Below are 15925 nucleotides of genomic sequence, written 5' to 3'. Positions count from 1 at the left end.
TTTAAGTTTAAAAGAAAAGTAAGCGTAGAGAGTTAATTAAAAAAGAATTATTAACTTCTAGGTTGCGTGTGTGTGTCTGTGTCTGTGGGGATAAATGTGGATGTGGATGGTTGGGGGTTTGCTGATGCTCATTTTCAAGCTTCATTTCCCAGATTGATTTTTTTGGGGGGATTTAGACAATAATGCCGCATCAGATGTGCAAGCAGAGAGAGAGAGAGAGAGAGAGAGCGAAAATGTTTTTTATGCTTTACTGAACTGTGATTACAATAAAGTACTGCAGAAGTGCTTTGTGGTGTGATATATTAAGACAAACTCAAATATAATATCTGAGTTTAGAGCTGCACGGTTAGTTTTGAATAGAGGCTTCTGTTGCAGTTTGCACAGACTGTTTTTCACATGTATTCCTTCACATATAAATCCATTCCGGTACTCAAACCAGCTTCCTCAAATTAAAGAGGAACACTTTTAAAGAAATTTAACACATTGTCATCGTTCCAGTAACGGATTTGGTCACAACTTTAAAAAACGGAAATAAATGTAAACGAACCAAGCCTTTATGAATATGTTTGCAGATATTAGATCTCAGCAGGGTGTCCATTGAAAGAGTTTTTTTTTTTTTTTTTTTTTGTATAATTAACTTTTAAGCTCTATTGACAGCTGGGTTGAGTGTCATTCAGCAATGAATCATCAAGCGGTTTTTAATCTCCAGGGCCATCTTTACTAAACTTTGTCTTGGCACTAAGACTAATTAATTTAACCATTAAAACAGAGTATAGACACATTAAAACAAGGGGAAAAATGAATTTGTAAATAAAACAGATTTCATAGGGCCCTGTAATTATTCTTCTTTTTTTTTTTTTGCGGTAATGAAAATAGATGTAAGTGAACAATAGCCTTTAAAATTACTTAAAATACATAGATAATAGCAATGAGACAATAATAATTAGTTCGAAAAGTAAAGAATCAAAAGCAAGAAATTATATGGATTTATTGCACAAAACTGTTGAAATACATAATGTATTATAAACAATAGAGCTGACGTACATTACGTATTACACCAAAGGCCTGCAGAGGGCGCCAACGGCCTGACGATTGTTTTTACACTTTACTGCGGTATCTAATGCTTGTTTAATATTGACTAAACGTCTACTTAATCTTTAATGTTTGCCTATATCTTTACAAAGGAAATAGCCACAGTAATTCAAATCGTGTAAACTCAGAGTGAGGGTTTAAACTTTTATTTTGAAATCGCGATAAACACTTAGCATGAAGAGACAGATATTGATGTATTCTCCTGAGTTTGCATAGGTTTATAAATGGTTTATCTTACAAATCTGATGAAATAGCGCATGTTGCATTCCCAGATGAACGTTATAATAAACCCAAACTCACAACAACATGCAAAGATGGAGTTTGAGATGCTCCACACATGTAAATAATAACAGTTCCTGTGAAACAGCATATTGTGAAAGGAGGTGCTGCAAGACGCACGTACGTAACCTACATGCATGTAAATAATCGACGCACATGTGACCCTGGACCACAAAACCAGTCTTAAGTCGCTGGGGTATATTTGTAGCAATAGCCAAAAATACATTGCATGGGTCAAAATTTTTGATTTGTAATATGCATTGTTAAGAACCTAATTTGGACAACTTTAAAGGTGATTTTCTCAGTCTTTTTGATTTTTTTTGCATCCTCAGATTTTAGATTTCAAATGGATGTATCTCAGTCAAATATTGTCCTATCCTAACAAACCATATATCAATAGAAAGCTTATTTATTTATTTATTTATTTATTTATCAGTTTTGTCAAATTTAACCTTATGACTGGTTTTGTGGTCCAGGGTCACATATGTTAAATCTGCATCTAACTGGATCGTAGCATTTGTGAATTTACAATTATGCTTAATTATGATCTTTAAATGGGTTTAATATATAATGCAGCCTTGGAAAACAGTCTAATAATGCATTTCATGGATTTTTGTCTGTGAAGTGCTCCACTTGCCGTATTTCGCTGGTTACTCAACATGGGCAAAATGAAATCGAGGATTTAAAAAAATCAAATAGTCGATTAGAACGAACGAATCGTGACAGCTCTAATGTAAACAAACTTTTGAATCGGCTAATAGCAAATAATGGTTTTGCAGCCCTAGTTTCGATTGCAATTACCAGCAGTCTAGTCACCATCATAAAGAGCCCTGCGTGCTAACCACATGCTGCAAAATCTATCACGCTTACATTCTCCACATGCTGCGAATTGCAGTCAGAACAAACAGCGCAGGCAGATAGTAACAGTAGGCCCACCCAGACAGGTGAATGTAAACTGTTTAAGCGAGTGTCAAAACCAGTGACAGTAGCAGCTCTCACTGTTTGCGGACCTTTTCAGCGTGGTGCAATAAAAAGTGAGAAATAGAGATGCCTTCTGTTCAACTGTAAGAATGTTACATTGGGAGTCTCTCAGGACTTATATATTATACCTATATTTGGGATTGAGCTTGTAAACTTTGTCCTATCCCTATTAATGGGTTAATATTTAATGGTAAATTCTGTCCTTTCCTTTTCTTCCTAAATTCCTGTACTATATACAACCCTGCATTAGATCTAATAAAACATTTCATGTAGTTGTACAGTTAAATTACAGTATTGAATGTAAAAAAAATCTATGCATGTTCACATTTCTCAGAATTCCCATTGTGAAATACTTTAAGTTTAGATTTTGATTGTGAAATATACTTTTTTGTTGTTGTTTAATTATAAATGTATACAATATGTTTTAGTAATTTTGTTTCTTAATTATGTTTAGCAAGTATAAATTCAACCTGCAGTACTGCAAAGATGACAAGGTACAAATCTCTAAAACGTATTCCTCACGGAGCATTTTCAGTTCAAACCATATGAACATTTCTCAGGGTCATTATTCAGGTCAAAATTGTTCTCCAGATTTTTGCAAAAGTGACTGCATTTACCCTTTTCTATACACGGGTCAAGATGGACACTTATAGAGACGGCTTTCCTTTTATATTCTAGATATGAGCTTCAACAAGCAATGCATAATGAGTCCTTCTGTAGCTAAAACACAATTTATGATGAATAAATCATGCAAAACACACACAACTGTTTTTAAGCATAATTTACCTTTAATTTCTTTCGCTTCAAATCAAATCAAACCAAACTTAACAAACTGGACTCCACAACTGTGTCAAAAAGACAAAAACATATTAAAATATGTGAATTTTTAATTTTTCACACATGGTCAAAATTCACATATTTTAATATGTTTTTGTCTTTTCAGCTGTGTTTTGTAAGATAGAGAGTTGTGACACAGTTGTGGAGTCCAGTTTGTTAAGTTTGTTATGATTTGAAGCAAAGGAAATTAAAGGTAAATTATGCTTAAAAACAGTTGTGTGTGTTTTGCATGATGTATTCATCAAAAATTGTGTTTTAGCTACAGAAGGACTCACTTTGCATTGCTTGTTGAAGCTCATATCTAGAATATAAAAGGAAAGCCGTCTCTATAAGTGTCCATCTTGACCCGTGTATAGAAAAGGGTAAATGCAGTCACTTTAGCAAAAGTCTGGCGAACAATTTTGACCTGAATAATGACCCTGAGAAATGTTCATACGGTTTGAACTGAAAATGCTCCGTGAGAAATACGTTTTATAGATTTGTACCTGGTGGGAGTTTTTTTATTTGTCATCTTTGCAGTGCTAACTGAGGTTTTATAAGGCACTGTTCTTTGTAAGCTGCTTTGGAAAAATATTTGTTGAGAAAATGCTCTATGTATTCAATATTTATACCTTTTGTACTGTACCTTTTAAATACAATAAACCTTTGTTAGGATTGATGTTGCATTGATTTTTACGCTGATGAGGAATAGACTTACATTCTTTACAATGATAGATACTGTGTATACAGGTTTCACAACTTTCAAAACATTAGTGAGTCTCGACCGTTTTTTGGAAAAGCCTTTCGTTTACTGAACAACTGTCATGTTGTTCAATCCATTGAATGAACTGTACTCCTCTATCCCTCACAGCCTCGTTCCTGTCAGAATGAAGTATGGTTATAGGTCTTTTCTGCCCACTTTGTTTCTGTGGTAAACCCTAAGTGCAAAACTGATGAGCAGCAAAGATGCTGCGATTCCTCGAGTTCCTTCTGCCCTCCAGAAATCATTACATGCAGAAAAGCTAGTAGAAGAGAAATGTCAATGCAGTTACCACATAAATAAATGTCACTACTCTCTAAAAAGATATTTAGGGGACCTTTTACCACAACTTAAATTACTGCATAGCTGCAAGTTAAAAAAATAAGATTTATTGATTAAATTCAAATTCAATTCAAGACATTATTTTTGCATAAACGAAATAGAGTTGTCTTGATAACTTTGAAAATTTGCCATTGAAAATTTGCATTTGGAGAAAAAAATATTGAAAATAAGTGTGTGTATCTTGTATTTATTTATTTTAGTAATGTGTTTTTTAGAAGACATGTTAGTGTTAGATGCTTTCATCTTTGACATTCAAGAGTTTACGTTCAGGGTTACTTTTAAGAATGTTTTTATAACAGTTGCAAATTACTTAATACAAAAAAGTATTCAGTAACGTAATCCAAGCACAACAATATGAAAGTAATGTACTTTTTAGTCTCTCTCTCTCTCTCTCTCTCTAATAACTGCATCAATAATTACATTACTCTGAATCTCTCTCTCTCTCTCTCTCTCTCTCTCTCTCTCTCTCTCTCTCTCTCCCAAATTTGTTACTTATTTTTTTGATCAACTTAATTGTTTATGCTACAAATTAGGTTCATCTACCGCAGTATATTTGAACATGATTTCATTTTTTTTTAGAAGTAGGATAAGTCGAAAAGTAATCTAAACCGAAATTCAGAACCTCTAACCCACGTAATTTTCCCATGTAATTTATTTCGTTTTTTTAATCCTGTTAATACTTTCCCTTTTAAAAACATACTACCACTTGTATAATCAGTGCTATATAGACGTGTATGACTGTTGCGCTTGTGTCTTGTTCAAAGGTTATAAGTAAAAATGTATATTTTTGCTATCTCATGACCCGTAGGTGGCGCTGTTCCCAGCTTTGACATGGATCCTCAGAACATAGTGTTGATGAAGCATACCAAGTTTAATTTCAATTGATCAAAGTTTGGCTAGGATACAGCTTCTTAACCTATTTTAGGTCAACTTCCAGATGTTTGTGACTTCATAGCTTTTGAACAAAGATGAATATCAAAAATCTGTTTTGTAATTTCTGTGTGGCTCGGTCCAAAGGTTATCCAAGCCAATTTTCATAAGAATTGGTCACATTTTGAAGGATAGGTATAAAAAAAAAAAAAAACTAATATTGTACTTTTCAAAATGGCTGCTACTATCATAGGTAAGGTCTAGATCAGAGGTCTTCAACCCTAATCAAACACACCTGAAGTGGCCAATCAAACTCCTCAAAACTGCTTGAAAATTGCAGGTAGGTGTGCTGAAGCAGGTTGAAAATGAACTTTTTTAGGAGAGTGGGTCCCCAGGAGCAGGGTTGAAGACCTCTGTTCTAGATCAAAGGGTTCAAAAGTTACCGTTTGAAAAGTTCATTTTTGAGCTGGTGATGGTCCAAATTTGCACCAAATTGGGTCAGGTTACTATTCATGACCATCACTACAAGTGTGCCAAATTTCATCATTTTCCTATGTTCCCTTCATAGGGCTGCTGTTGACTACCATTTGGGAAAAACAATGATAATAAAGTAAACTAACGGATACAATAGGGGCTATGCCCCTTCAGGGCTTGGCCCCTAAATAATTGTTCATTAATTGCAAGGTAAAATGTTCAGTTTAATTGAGATTTAGATTTTAGATCATATCATCCAGCCCTATTTAGAAGTCATCAAAACTGAGTGTGTATCTGACCTACCGTGTCCTCTTGACCACCATCTGTCCCAGACATCTATAACGTTGCATGCCTGGCTGGACGTTCGTCACGTCACTGCTGGATTGGTCACACAAGCTTGGCTACATGACAGTAACTCGACACCTTCTCCAGAGAGCGTCTTTCCACATGTCCACAATAGCACCACTCAGCACCGTAGGCTCACAGCTTGACTCTCGGTGTTTTCCCCCAAAAGCCACATTTCGATTCCAACAAAACAGCACAGATCGGGTTCTAATCTCCTTTCCTTCACCTCGACTCGGGCTTTGTGTGGCTTGAATGACAGGGAATGATCGTGAATCTGTTGCGGCATTACTGGCCTTAATGTACTACTAAAGGGATTAGCTGTTACTTTCAAGGATGATTATGTTTTTAATATGTATTTCATGGCTAAAAGTGTCTTTTCTTTGCTCCTAGTACAGCTTCCACTCTTTTACACTAGTTTTTTAAAACAAGGAGACAGGTACTGTATATGCTTTATCCTTAAAGGGAACCCTGGGTATTATGACTTATATGGATCAGTATAACGTAAATGATGTCTCTTACTGAAATATATAATAGAAAACTTTGAAAGATTTGCGTTATTTAAAAAAACCCACATTGTTTTATGCAGAATTTGGACTATGGGGGGGTACCATTATGACGTGAATTGGTTGCTGTTGCTATTTTTACCGCAGCACAGTACAGAAAACGCAGCTCTGAAAATAAAATACTGAAATGATTACCAGATGTAATGAAAGAATGGATATAAGCGTAGGCTTAAACCAAATGCCACACCATCGATTTTTCCCACAAGGAGCCTAAACGATATCGAGTTAAATCCATTCGGAGGAACTCCTTCAGTGGCTGTGGCGTCTAGATGTTTACATCCTGCCAGGACATCATCTAGATTGTCTCTGTCGTTTGTAAGCTCTTTCTACTAAAAGCCTTAAAGGCATCAGGGCTGAAGTGGAAAGAACAAAGACGCTGGTCTTTAGTAAGTCTGTTAATTCTTCCGATCCCCGATCCAGCTATTTTTTCAATATCGGGCCCGATATCTGATCCTAATATCGGATCTTTGCACCCCTAATCTAAAGGCCAATATTTAGTTATAATCATAGCACAACCTGTTGGCAACAGGATATGTCATGTTTTACACCAACTCAAACATACCATATTCAATCTGCACTAAACTTCATGCGTTCGATAAAAGTCCTGGCCTAAGGTGATGCATCTATGTCACCTTTTTTAACCATGATGAGTTTGCATCCCTTGGATTTGAGTGTCAGTGAAGCACTGATGTTGGGGGATGGGTTTGCCTTAAAGTTTTCATAAATTTTCCAGGTTTAGAATTCACACTTTTAAGTTTATTCTTTCTCATATATGCTGTTCATCCAAAGAAAAAAGGGGGTGCATCAAAATCAAGTCATCTTCATGCCTCTTTGAAGTTTGAAGTGAGGCCCCCTGGTTTGGAGACGCTCCTCTAGATCAGCCACAGGGAATAACCCATATTGATAGACCAATTCAATGCACATACATGGCCTGTAATAATACCAGGGGAAGAGTGCAGTGTGGTAGAAATAAACAAGAATACATTAAAGTTGGGGTTGTGTTTGTTTGCCTTCTAAATTCTCTTTGATGCCATCAGGAATGTGATTGTTCCTGCCCTAGTCTGGTGTCGATGCACATAGCATGGTTTTAAAATTCATGACCAAATCTGAAAGTACTGTAGATCTGGCCATTTATAATGCCCTGACTTTTATCTCAAACTGTGGTGTTGCATACTTGAGTGTGCGTAGGTAGCTGGATGGTTGCGTGGGTGATTCGTATCTTCCCCTGCCTCGAAATTAGTCTTTCTTCTTGCACAGAAATGCACAATACCTCTACCAAACCTTGTGCATAGTCTGAGCAGCTCTCATGTGCTACCAGATCTTTCTGGATCATTAGAAACGCACGCAGTTTAATTAAAGAGCGTGAAATGAGCTGTGAGTCTCACTAGCCAAAATAAGAGCTTCTTCAAGTAATTTGAAGTTTTAATAGCACATCTCTCCTCAAGCTGCATGGCTTGAAGTATCATTCCCGTAGCACAAAAATATAACAGGTTTAAAGGATTGGTACAAAGCTTTGAGTATGTGGAATATTAATTATGCCTTAGTAAACCTTGCTAATAATTACTTGCTGAGCCTTTTCCTATGAGCTTTTTTATGTGCTGAAATGTGACACTGACAAGTCCAGTACTGGACCTCTAAGGGACCACGCATTTATGCCGTAGGTGATGGTTTATATTACCATTGGAAAAAGAAGCCCAGTCAGCCAGTCTGTGTTCAACTCTGACCTGCAGTATTTATTTGCATATGCATTTTAAGCTTGACTTTGCCCTCAGTAAAACTAATTTCCTTACACTGGTCATGGAAAACAGTCACTGTAATGCATTTACATTTTTCTGCTCAATAGTTGCTTTACTCCATCCAAACTGTGTCTAGCAGATTTTTGTGTCTAGCAACCATTTCATGATCCACTGCACTGTGGTAAAATCTGCAAATACTCCAGACTGCTATAAAATCATAAAACCCAAAGCAGGTGATATCAGTTTTTCCATGATATTGCATGAGATCCATACTAATATTGGACTTGCATGTCTACAGTGGCGCTCATTGCAATGTGCTTAAAATGGGAGTCATGTCATTTAATTGTCTTGGCTCTTTTTTTGTTGATGATTGGCATCGGGAGCCAAATGGCTTACCCTTTTTGTAATGCTAATGCTAATTAAACTACAATAGTATCAGGGCTTGATCAGTGAAAATAAAGGCAGGTTGTGTAGAAGCGCCATTCGATATGGTGAGAGAGAAAGGGAAAGCGAGATGAGATAACTGTAATTAGAAGCCGAGGGAAGAGGTGGCCCTGACTAGTATGGAAGATATCCAAGACTTTGTTAGCGTTAGACAGGCAACACTGTCCGAATGCTAATACGTGACACCCGTCCTGTCCTTGTTCTAGGTTTGCTTGTTCTCTTTGTGTCTGCACGTGTGTGTTTCAGTGACCCAAAACATTGAAAAAAGGCACTTTTTTTTTTTTTAAGAAAACACTGTCAACCAAACCAAAGGTTTGCAGGATCTATACATTTTTGTGCTCATGAATTTGTTATTTGTGTTGCTGGATGCTTGGTGTTTTGTATGCAAGTAATGTACACCTTTGTAAAGTCCCATTCTTCTCTTTTGCAGTGAAAGAACCTGGAGATGTCTCAGAAGAAGATTTTCCTAATATTGATTGCAGTCAGTACTGTCAGCTTGCTTCTGCATCATGGGGGTCACTTGAACTTGTAAGAGCCTTTGAAGAACCATCCCTCCATTCCCACTGTCCCTCATTCTTAGTGATGCACTAAACTTAATTTAACATATTTCAGACAAACAAATTTTACATATTGCAACTGTTGTGGCTTATGTAGCTTATCTACTGTATAGTTGACGTCAAAAGTTTATATACACCTTTCAGATTCTGCAAAATGTTAATTATTTTACCAAAATAAGAGAGATCATACAAAATGCATGCTTTTTTTGTTTAGTGATAGTTGTTCATGAGTCCCTCGTTTGTTCTGAACAGTTAAACTACCTGCTGTTCTTCAGAAAAATTCTTTGGTTTTTCAGCATTTTTGTGTATTTGAACCCATTCCAACTATGACTGTATGATTTTGAGATCCATCTTTTCACACTGAGGACAACTGAGGAACTTTTTGAAGATCAGGGTATCTTCTGTAGCTTCTGAAGGGCAGTACTAAATTATAAAATAATATATTCAAGCAAAGTAAGAAAAATGTACACATCGTTCTTTTCAAAAGATTTCACCCCCTGGATCTTAATGCATGGGTTTTTCCTTCTGGAGCATCAGTGAGTGTTTGAACCTTCTGTAATAGTTGCATATGAGTCCGCAGTGTGAAAAGATGGAAAAAAGATTTCAAAATCACACATTCATTGTTGGTAAGAGTTCAAATACACAAAAATGCTGAAGGGACTCATGAACAACTATCACTAAACAAAAAAAAAAACAGTGGATCATTCAGGTAACAACACAGTATTAATCAAGCGTATGTAAACTTTTAAACGGGGTCATTTTTATAAATTCAGCTATTATTTTCTCTTGTGGACTATATGTCAATGTCTTTTATGTGAAATATCTTATTCAGGTCAGTGCTAAATAAAATATATCATGCATTTTGTATGATCCCTCTTATTTTGATAAATTAAAGTTTTGCATACAATGCAAGGTGAATGTAAACTTTTGACCTCAACTGTATATTGTGTGCATGAAGACGATAGAAAAGTGATAATTAAACACTCTGTTTGGACATGTTTTTGGACCTCCAAAACCATTTTGGTCAAATATTTCCATTTGGTTAAATTTTAGAGCATCACTACTCATTCCTCTTTTCTGCCACTATTTGTTTTTATTCTATTCCATTTGATTCTTGCTCTACCTTGCTGTAAAGACGACGTTCAACCAGCCTGTAATTTGTTGGCCTTAACTGGTTTAGCTTAATGGCCAACTGGTTTCCAGGCTTGACCCCAGAATGCCTCTAAAACCAAAATCGGCAAACCAGCTAAGGCTTTACCAAGTTACCATTTCTGATCTTTCTAAATCAGGGGTGTCAAACTCCGGTCCTGGAGGGCTGCATCCCTGCAGAGTTTAGATGCAACTCTAATTAAACACACCTGATCCAACTAATCAAGTCCTTCAGGCTTAATTGAAAACTGCATAGTATGTGTGTTGGAGCAGGGTTGGAACAAAACTCTGCAGGGCTGCGATCCTCCAGGAACTGAGTTTGACTCCCCTGTTCTAAATTGATTTTTAAAACTGACTATTGATTGATTGCATTTATTCTACCTCCCTATGATTGTAGGACGTTGGAGTCATTCTGGTTGGGCTGTCCATCCTCCACAGCCTCCTCCACCCAGTTCAGGAGTGGACCTTCTGCTAAACACACCAGTGTAGCCTTCCTGAAGACGCACAAAACCGCCAGCTCCACTGTGCAGAACATCCTCTTACGCTTTGCCGAGCGCAACAACCTCACTGTGGCGTTGCCTATTACCACCTGTGACCATCAGTTCTGCTACCCTCGACCATTCAGTGCCCACTTTGTTCATCCACACACTACTCCGCCTGACATAATCACTAATCACTTAAGATTCAGCCGGGCTGAGCTACGACGCCTCATGCCCAACAACACGATCTACATCACGATATTACGGGAACCTGGAGCGATGTTCGAGTCTTTGTTTACCTACTTCAATCAATACTGTCTTAGCTTTAAACGTGTTCCAAATGGCTCTCTAGAGACTTTCCTAGAGCACCCTTGGAGCTATTATCGTCCAGAAGAGAAGGATTCGATGTATGCGAGAAATACACTGACCTTTGACCTAGGTGGTGATAAAGATCGGCCTACTACCGAGGCGGTGGCGTATGCGAAACGATTCGCTGCGGAGATGGAGCGAGTGTTCTCGTTGGTTATGATTTCGGAATACTTTGACGAGTCCTTGGTGCTGCTACGCCGCTTGTTGTCTTGGGATCTCGACGACGTTCTGTACGTCAGTCTCAACATGCGCACCGCTGACTCCAAGAGCAGCCTTTCCAGCGAAAATATAGACAGAGTCAGAGCTTGGAACGCTATAGATTCCGTACTGTATGATTACTTCAATGCCTCGCTGTGGCGGCAGCTGAAAGCAGTAGGACTAGCGTGCGTTGAGCGAGAAGTCCAGCTGTTGCGTCAGTCTCGTGACCGACTCGTCCGCAGCTGCTTCGGAGGGCATTTGCCACCGCTTCGCTCTGCTGCACAGATCACGAATAAGGAATTACGGCCTTGGCAGCCCAGTTCCAAAGTGGAAATCGTTGGGTATGATTTACCAGTTAACATCACAAAAAAAGGCCGCGTTCCTCCACGAGACGAGTGTTTGAAGATGATCATGCCAGAAGTGCAATATACACGGGTGTTGCTGCGCTCAGAGTCCCTACGTTATCGAAAGCGGTTTCCATTACGGAGCTCCCAGCAGACTTCACGAAGCGTGGGACAAGTACGGGCACACAAAGAATCCCCAACTCCGAGTTTGAATCCGCGACCCTCTGAGACTATGGCTCGGAGCACCAAAGGAGCACCACGGCTTTCCCAATGACCGGTGTGAAAGGATAGTTAAACTTCAGTCCTTTTATTCCCCCTTCCTTGCAGCTAAATGTCCATGAGATGTTGGAAGTACTTGAAAGCTTGAGGTTATACCTCATTTGTATTGGATGTGAGCACAACCAAACATACGCTCACAACTCTTTGTGTGTTCCTCAAATTGAAATGTGAAGAAAATGGTGAAGGAAAATATATATTGAAGTTTAAAAGCTTGACATCTGGAATGTGTCTCAATCTCTCAAGGACTATCTCTACACATAATAAACCATTACTTACTGTTTGTATTTAAGCCATTATTACCCTGCTGGAAAATCCTTGGTACATGGTTTTATGTAGTTTCTAGCTATCTTAAGCTAATCTCGTATGGTCATTGCTGGTCTAAGCTTGTCTAGATGGTTGATCTAGATCAGGGGTGCCCAAACTCGGCCCTGGAGAGTCGATGTCCTGCAGAGTCTAGCTCCAACTTGCCTGGAAGTTCCCAGCATGCCTATACCTTTATTATCTTGTTTAGGTGTGTCTATTTGGGGTTGGAGCTAAACTCTGCAAGACACCAGCCCTCCAGGACTGAGTTTGGGCACCCCTGATCTAGATGGTAATGTTTAGGTTGACCTGGCAAGTGATCTTAGTCAGGCTTGGTTTGGACCACCTTGATAGACTACCAGCTACAAACCAGCTTGGAGTTCTGGCAGGGTTTTAGAATATCTCTTTGCTTGTGTTTGGAGTTAAGACACTTTTTTCTGGTAATTGCATTTGAGCATCATTAGGCTTCCTTTTTACCAACTTTTACACATCATGACAGCTACACCTGAGCCACAAATTACCATAATGACTCTTTAGTTGTGGTCCAAAAACCCAGCATCATGTGTCGATGATGCTACCGTCTCGAAGGACATTTAAATATTTAAACATTTATGCTTCAGCCTCTCCTTGGCTTACACAGCCCTGCATTTTTATGAGGCCACTGTGGACCAGGCTAGAGAGGTTCAGCCTTGACTAGAAGCTGGGAATGGTGACAAGACAATTCATCTACATGGACCCAGTCGAGGTCAGTGAAGAAGAATCACTATCGTAAACCAGAGTGAGCAGTGTGTTAGTTTCATCTTTGTGTTTTTGGGATAATGCTTACAATGCAGTGCACTTTCAAATATGTAACTTGAGTAATTAAATTATAGTAGGAAACACAGCTCCACATTGTCCATTTAAGACAGGGATGCCCGGACTTGGTCCTGGAGGGCCATTGTCCTGCAGAGTTTAGCTCTAACTTGCCTCTACACACCTGCTGATTTCTAGTTTCTAGTTTGCCTAAAAAGAGCTTAATTTGCTGGTTCAGGTGTGTTAAATTGAGGTTAGAGCTAAACTCTGCATTACAGTGGCCCTCCAGGACAGAGTGTGGGCATACCTGGTTTAAGACATAATCTACACAGGCAAGAAGTTCTAGCTGCGTAAAATTGATTTAAACAACGCCTGTGGTTGAATACTTGTGTAGAGTGTGCTTTTGGCCTGACTTTACTTTATTGGAGCTTCACTTAACAAAGGTACTGTGATTTAGAGGAACTGGGTGTCCATAAAGAGTCATGCTAGTGGAATGTAAAAACATAGTCTGTTGACCGTGTCTTTGTAATAAACGCAAAACTGCATAACTTTCTTGTAAGCCAGTGGTTCTCAACTTGTTTGTTTTTGCAGCACAGGAGTGTCTTTTAAATAAATTTGCACCAAATTACCATAGAGGATGAGCAGACACAGCAACTGGAACCAACCAGTTGAGAACCACTGGTTTATGCCAGTGTTTACCGATCCTATTCTTTGGAGGAACCCAACACTACACATTTTTTAGCTCTTCATAATCAAACACAACTGAATTAACTCTTCAGTAGAGACTCCAAGACCAGAAATGGATGGGTCAAATAAGAGAGAGAGCTTAAATGTATACTGCTGAGGTGCCTCTAAAAACAAGATTGGGAAACACTAGCTGCGTTTCCATTACAGATAAATGACTAAATGTATTGCGAAATGATTCCGTTTCCATTAAAGAGCAGGTCATATGGTATTTTAAAATGTGCTAATATTGTGTTGTTGTCCCCTGCAACAGGTTTAAATGCATGTAAGGTCAAAAAACTTAATTTTCTCAGTATATACATTTATGCAAAATCATTCATCAATGATTTTGAAATGATTCATTTGAAGCAGCTTTGAACGTAATGTCTGTAAACCCCTTCCTTACCATATGTCTACATTCTTTATTATTAAATGAAGTAATTAGAACAACGACAGTCCACATTAATCAACAAATTCTTGGGAAATAGTGGGTTCACATTGAATTATCAGTAAGACAGTAATATCATGGTTTACCTCGAAACCTAAAGCTGCACTGGATATTATTTTAAGCACTCAGTTTTAAAATGTACACTTAACGTATTAATCGTACTTACCTGTACAGGTTGCGGTTCGGAGACGGTTGTTAGTCCGCATTTTTTCTAATTGCCTGAAAAACCACCTCACGTAAGCATGAAAATCTTTTTGCGATCATATGGGCATTGTTGTGAAATTGGCAAATTTCCATTAGGTGTATTTTCAATTCACAATTTCAGTTTTCGCAATTTGAAGGGTAATGGAAACGCAGCTATTGATTTAGGGTACCAAAAAGAAACTGAATACCTCTGAAAGAACAGCCTCTAAAAGAACAAGTTTCTATCCTGTTCAAAGCCACAAAGTGTGTTCAGTAGAGGAATATGTTGTTGGACAGGATGAAGCTGCACTTTACTGCAATAAGAATTCCCTTCGTCCTGAAGTGAGGTTTTCATCACAAACCTCAAGTCATAATTTTCATCCTTCGTTTGGTGACATCTCCAGACGCATTTTAGAGAGTAGTATTTGGAGCAATATAGCAACGCTATGTACGCCATAACGCAATTACTAGTCAAGTGAAGGTATGTAGATCAAAGCATCATGAGCACCTTGAAACAATTATCCACCCATTCCTAATTAAAAAAAATCTGTGAGTGTTTGTTGTGAACATACGGTCTGGATCTGAATCCCAGAAGACAACATTGTCATCCAGAATCTTCATGTTTCACAATTAGAAATACATCAGATAATAAATGAAAACTGTTGTTAGCGGAAGCATCTCAGTCCTTAAAGACTGTCGAGCCATTAGACCTGTAGAAAGTGCTCTTTGATTGTATATAATGTACTTTCTGTTGAACACAATTTTGAACACGCAACTCGTTCTTCATTCTTGTCCGGGCAAGAAAACCTCTTGGTAGATAACACTGCAGATGATTAAATGTTGTTTTGTCATTTCTGATGTATTGTAAGACTAAGAGAAATTAAAAGTGAGGCATGGAGCGATTTGCCATAATTTACTGTGCAACAGGTCGGACGAGTTTTTCACGATTTTGGAGCAAGTGTTTTCACGCTTTTTGTGCCGGAGGATTAGATGACAATAGATGTTATTCCATCAGATTCATTCTTTCATACTCTATTTATTTAACTGCTACATATTCAATGATTTTGTAGGGGCTTTGAATAAGATGCTTCTGACAATCAGAGGTTGGCTTCTGAAGCTGTGTAATGAGAGATGTGAAAACATTGACCATTAAAGCTGGAAAAACATTTTTCCGACTCATGTGCTTCATCTTTTGTCTGTTAAAAGTTCAACGTTTTTGACTAACAAAGGACTGGACTTGAGTAAGAAGGGTGGCAGCGTGAAATTTCAGCTGGCTAACGTGATACACTTTCCAGTTCAAGCGTAAAATATAATATTCTCGAAAAGGTTATTGTGTTTAGAGTGACTGATTTCATGTCAGTTTACGTCAATAGAGTGTAAGCAAAACTGAGAATCCAACAGG

General features: G+C 38.1%; 1 protein-coding gene across 1 annotated transcript in view; it reads left to right on the top strand.

The window, feature by feature from the left end:
- Positions 1–15689, top strand: part of gal3st3 (galactose-3-O-sulfotransferase 3) — a 42336-nt gene extending 26647 nt beyond the window's left edge. Inside the window, exons 2-3 of the mRNA XM_073836469.1 lie at positions 9133–9230; positions 10806–15689. Of these exons, the coding sequence (XP_073692570.1) occupies positions 9148–9230; positions 10806–12072 (1350 nt within the window). The 5' untranslated portion in view covers positions 9133–9147 and the 3' untranslated portion in view covers positions 12073–15689. The remainder of the gene's footprint in view (positions 1–9132; positions 9231–10805) is intronic.
- The last annotated feature ends 236 nt before the right edge of the window (positions 15690–15925 follow it).

The sequence above is a fragment of the Garra rufa genome, chromosome 3 (assembly GCF_049309525.1).
Source record: "Garra rufa chromosome 3, GarRuf1.0, whole genome shotgun sequence".
Taxonomy (NCBI): Eukaryota; Metazoa; Chordata; class Actinopteri; order Cypriniformes; family Cyprinidae; genus Garra; species Garra rufa.
The sequence above is the reverse complement of the archived record's forward strand: the minus strand, read 5'-3'. Positions and strand labels throughout refer to the sequence as shown.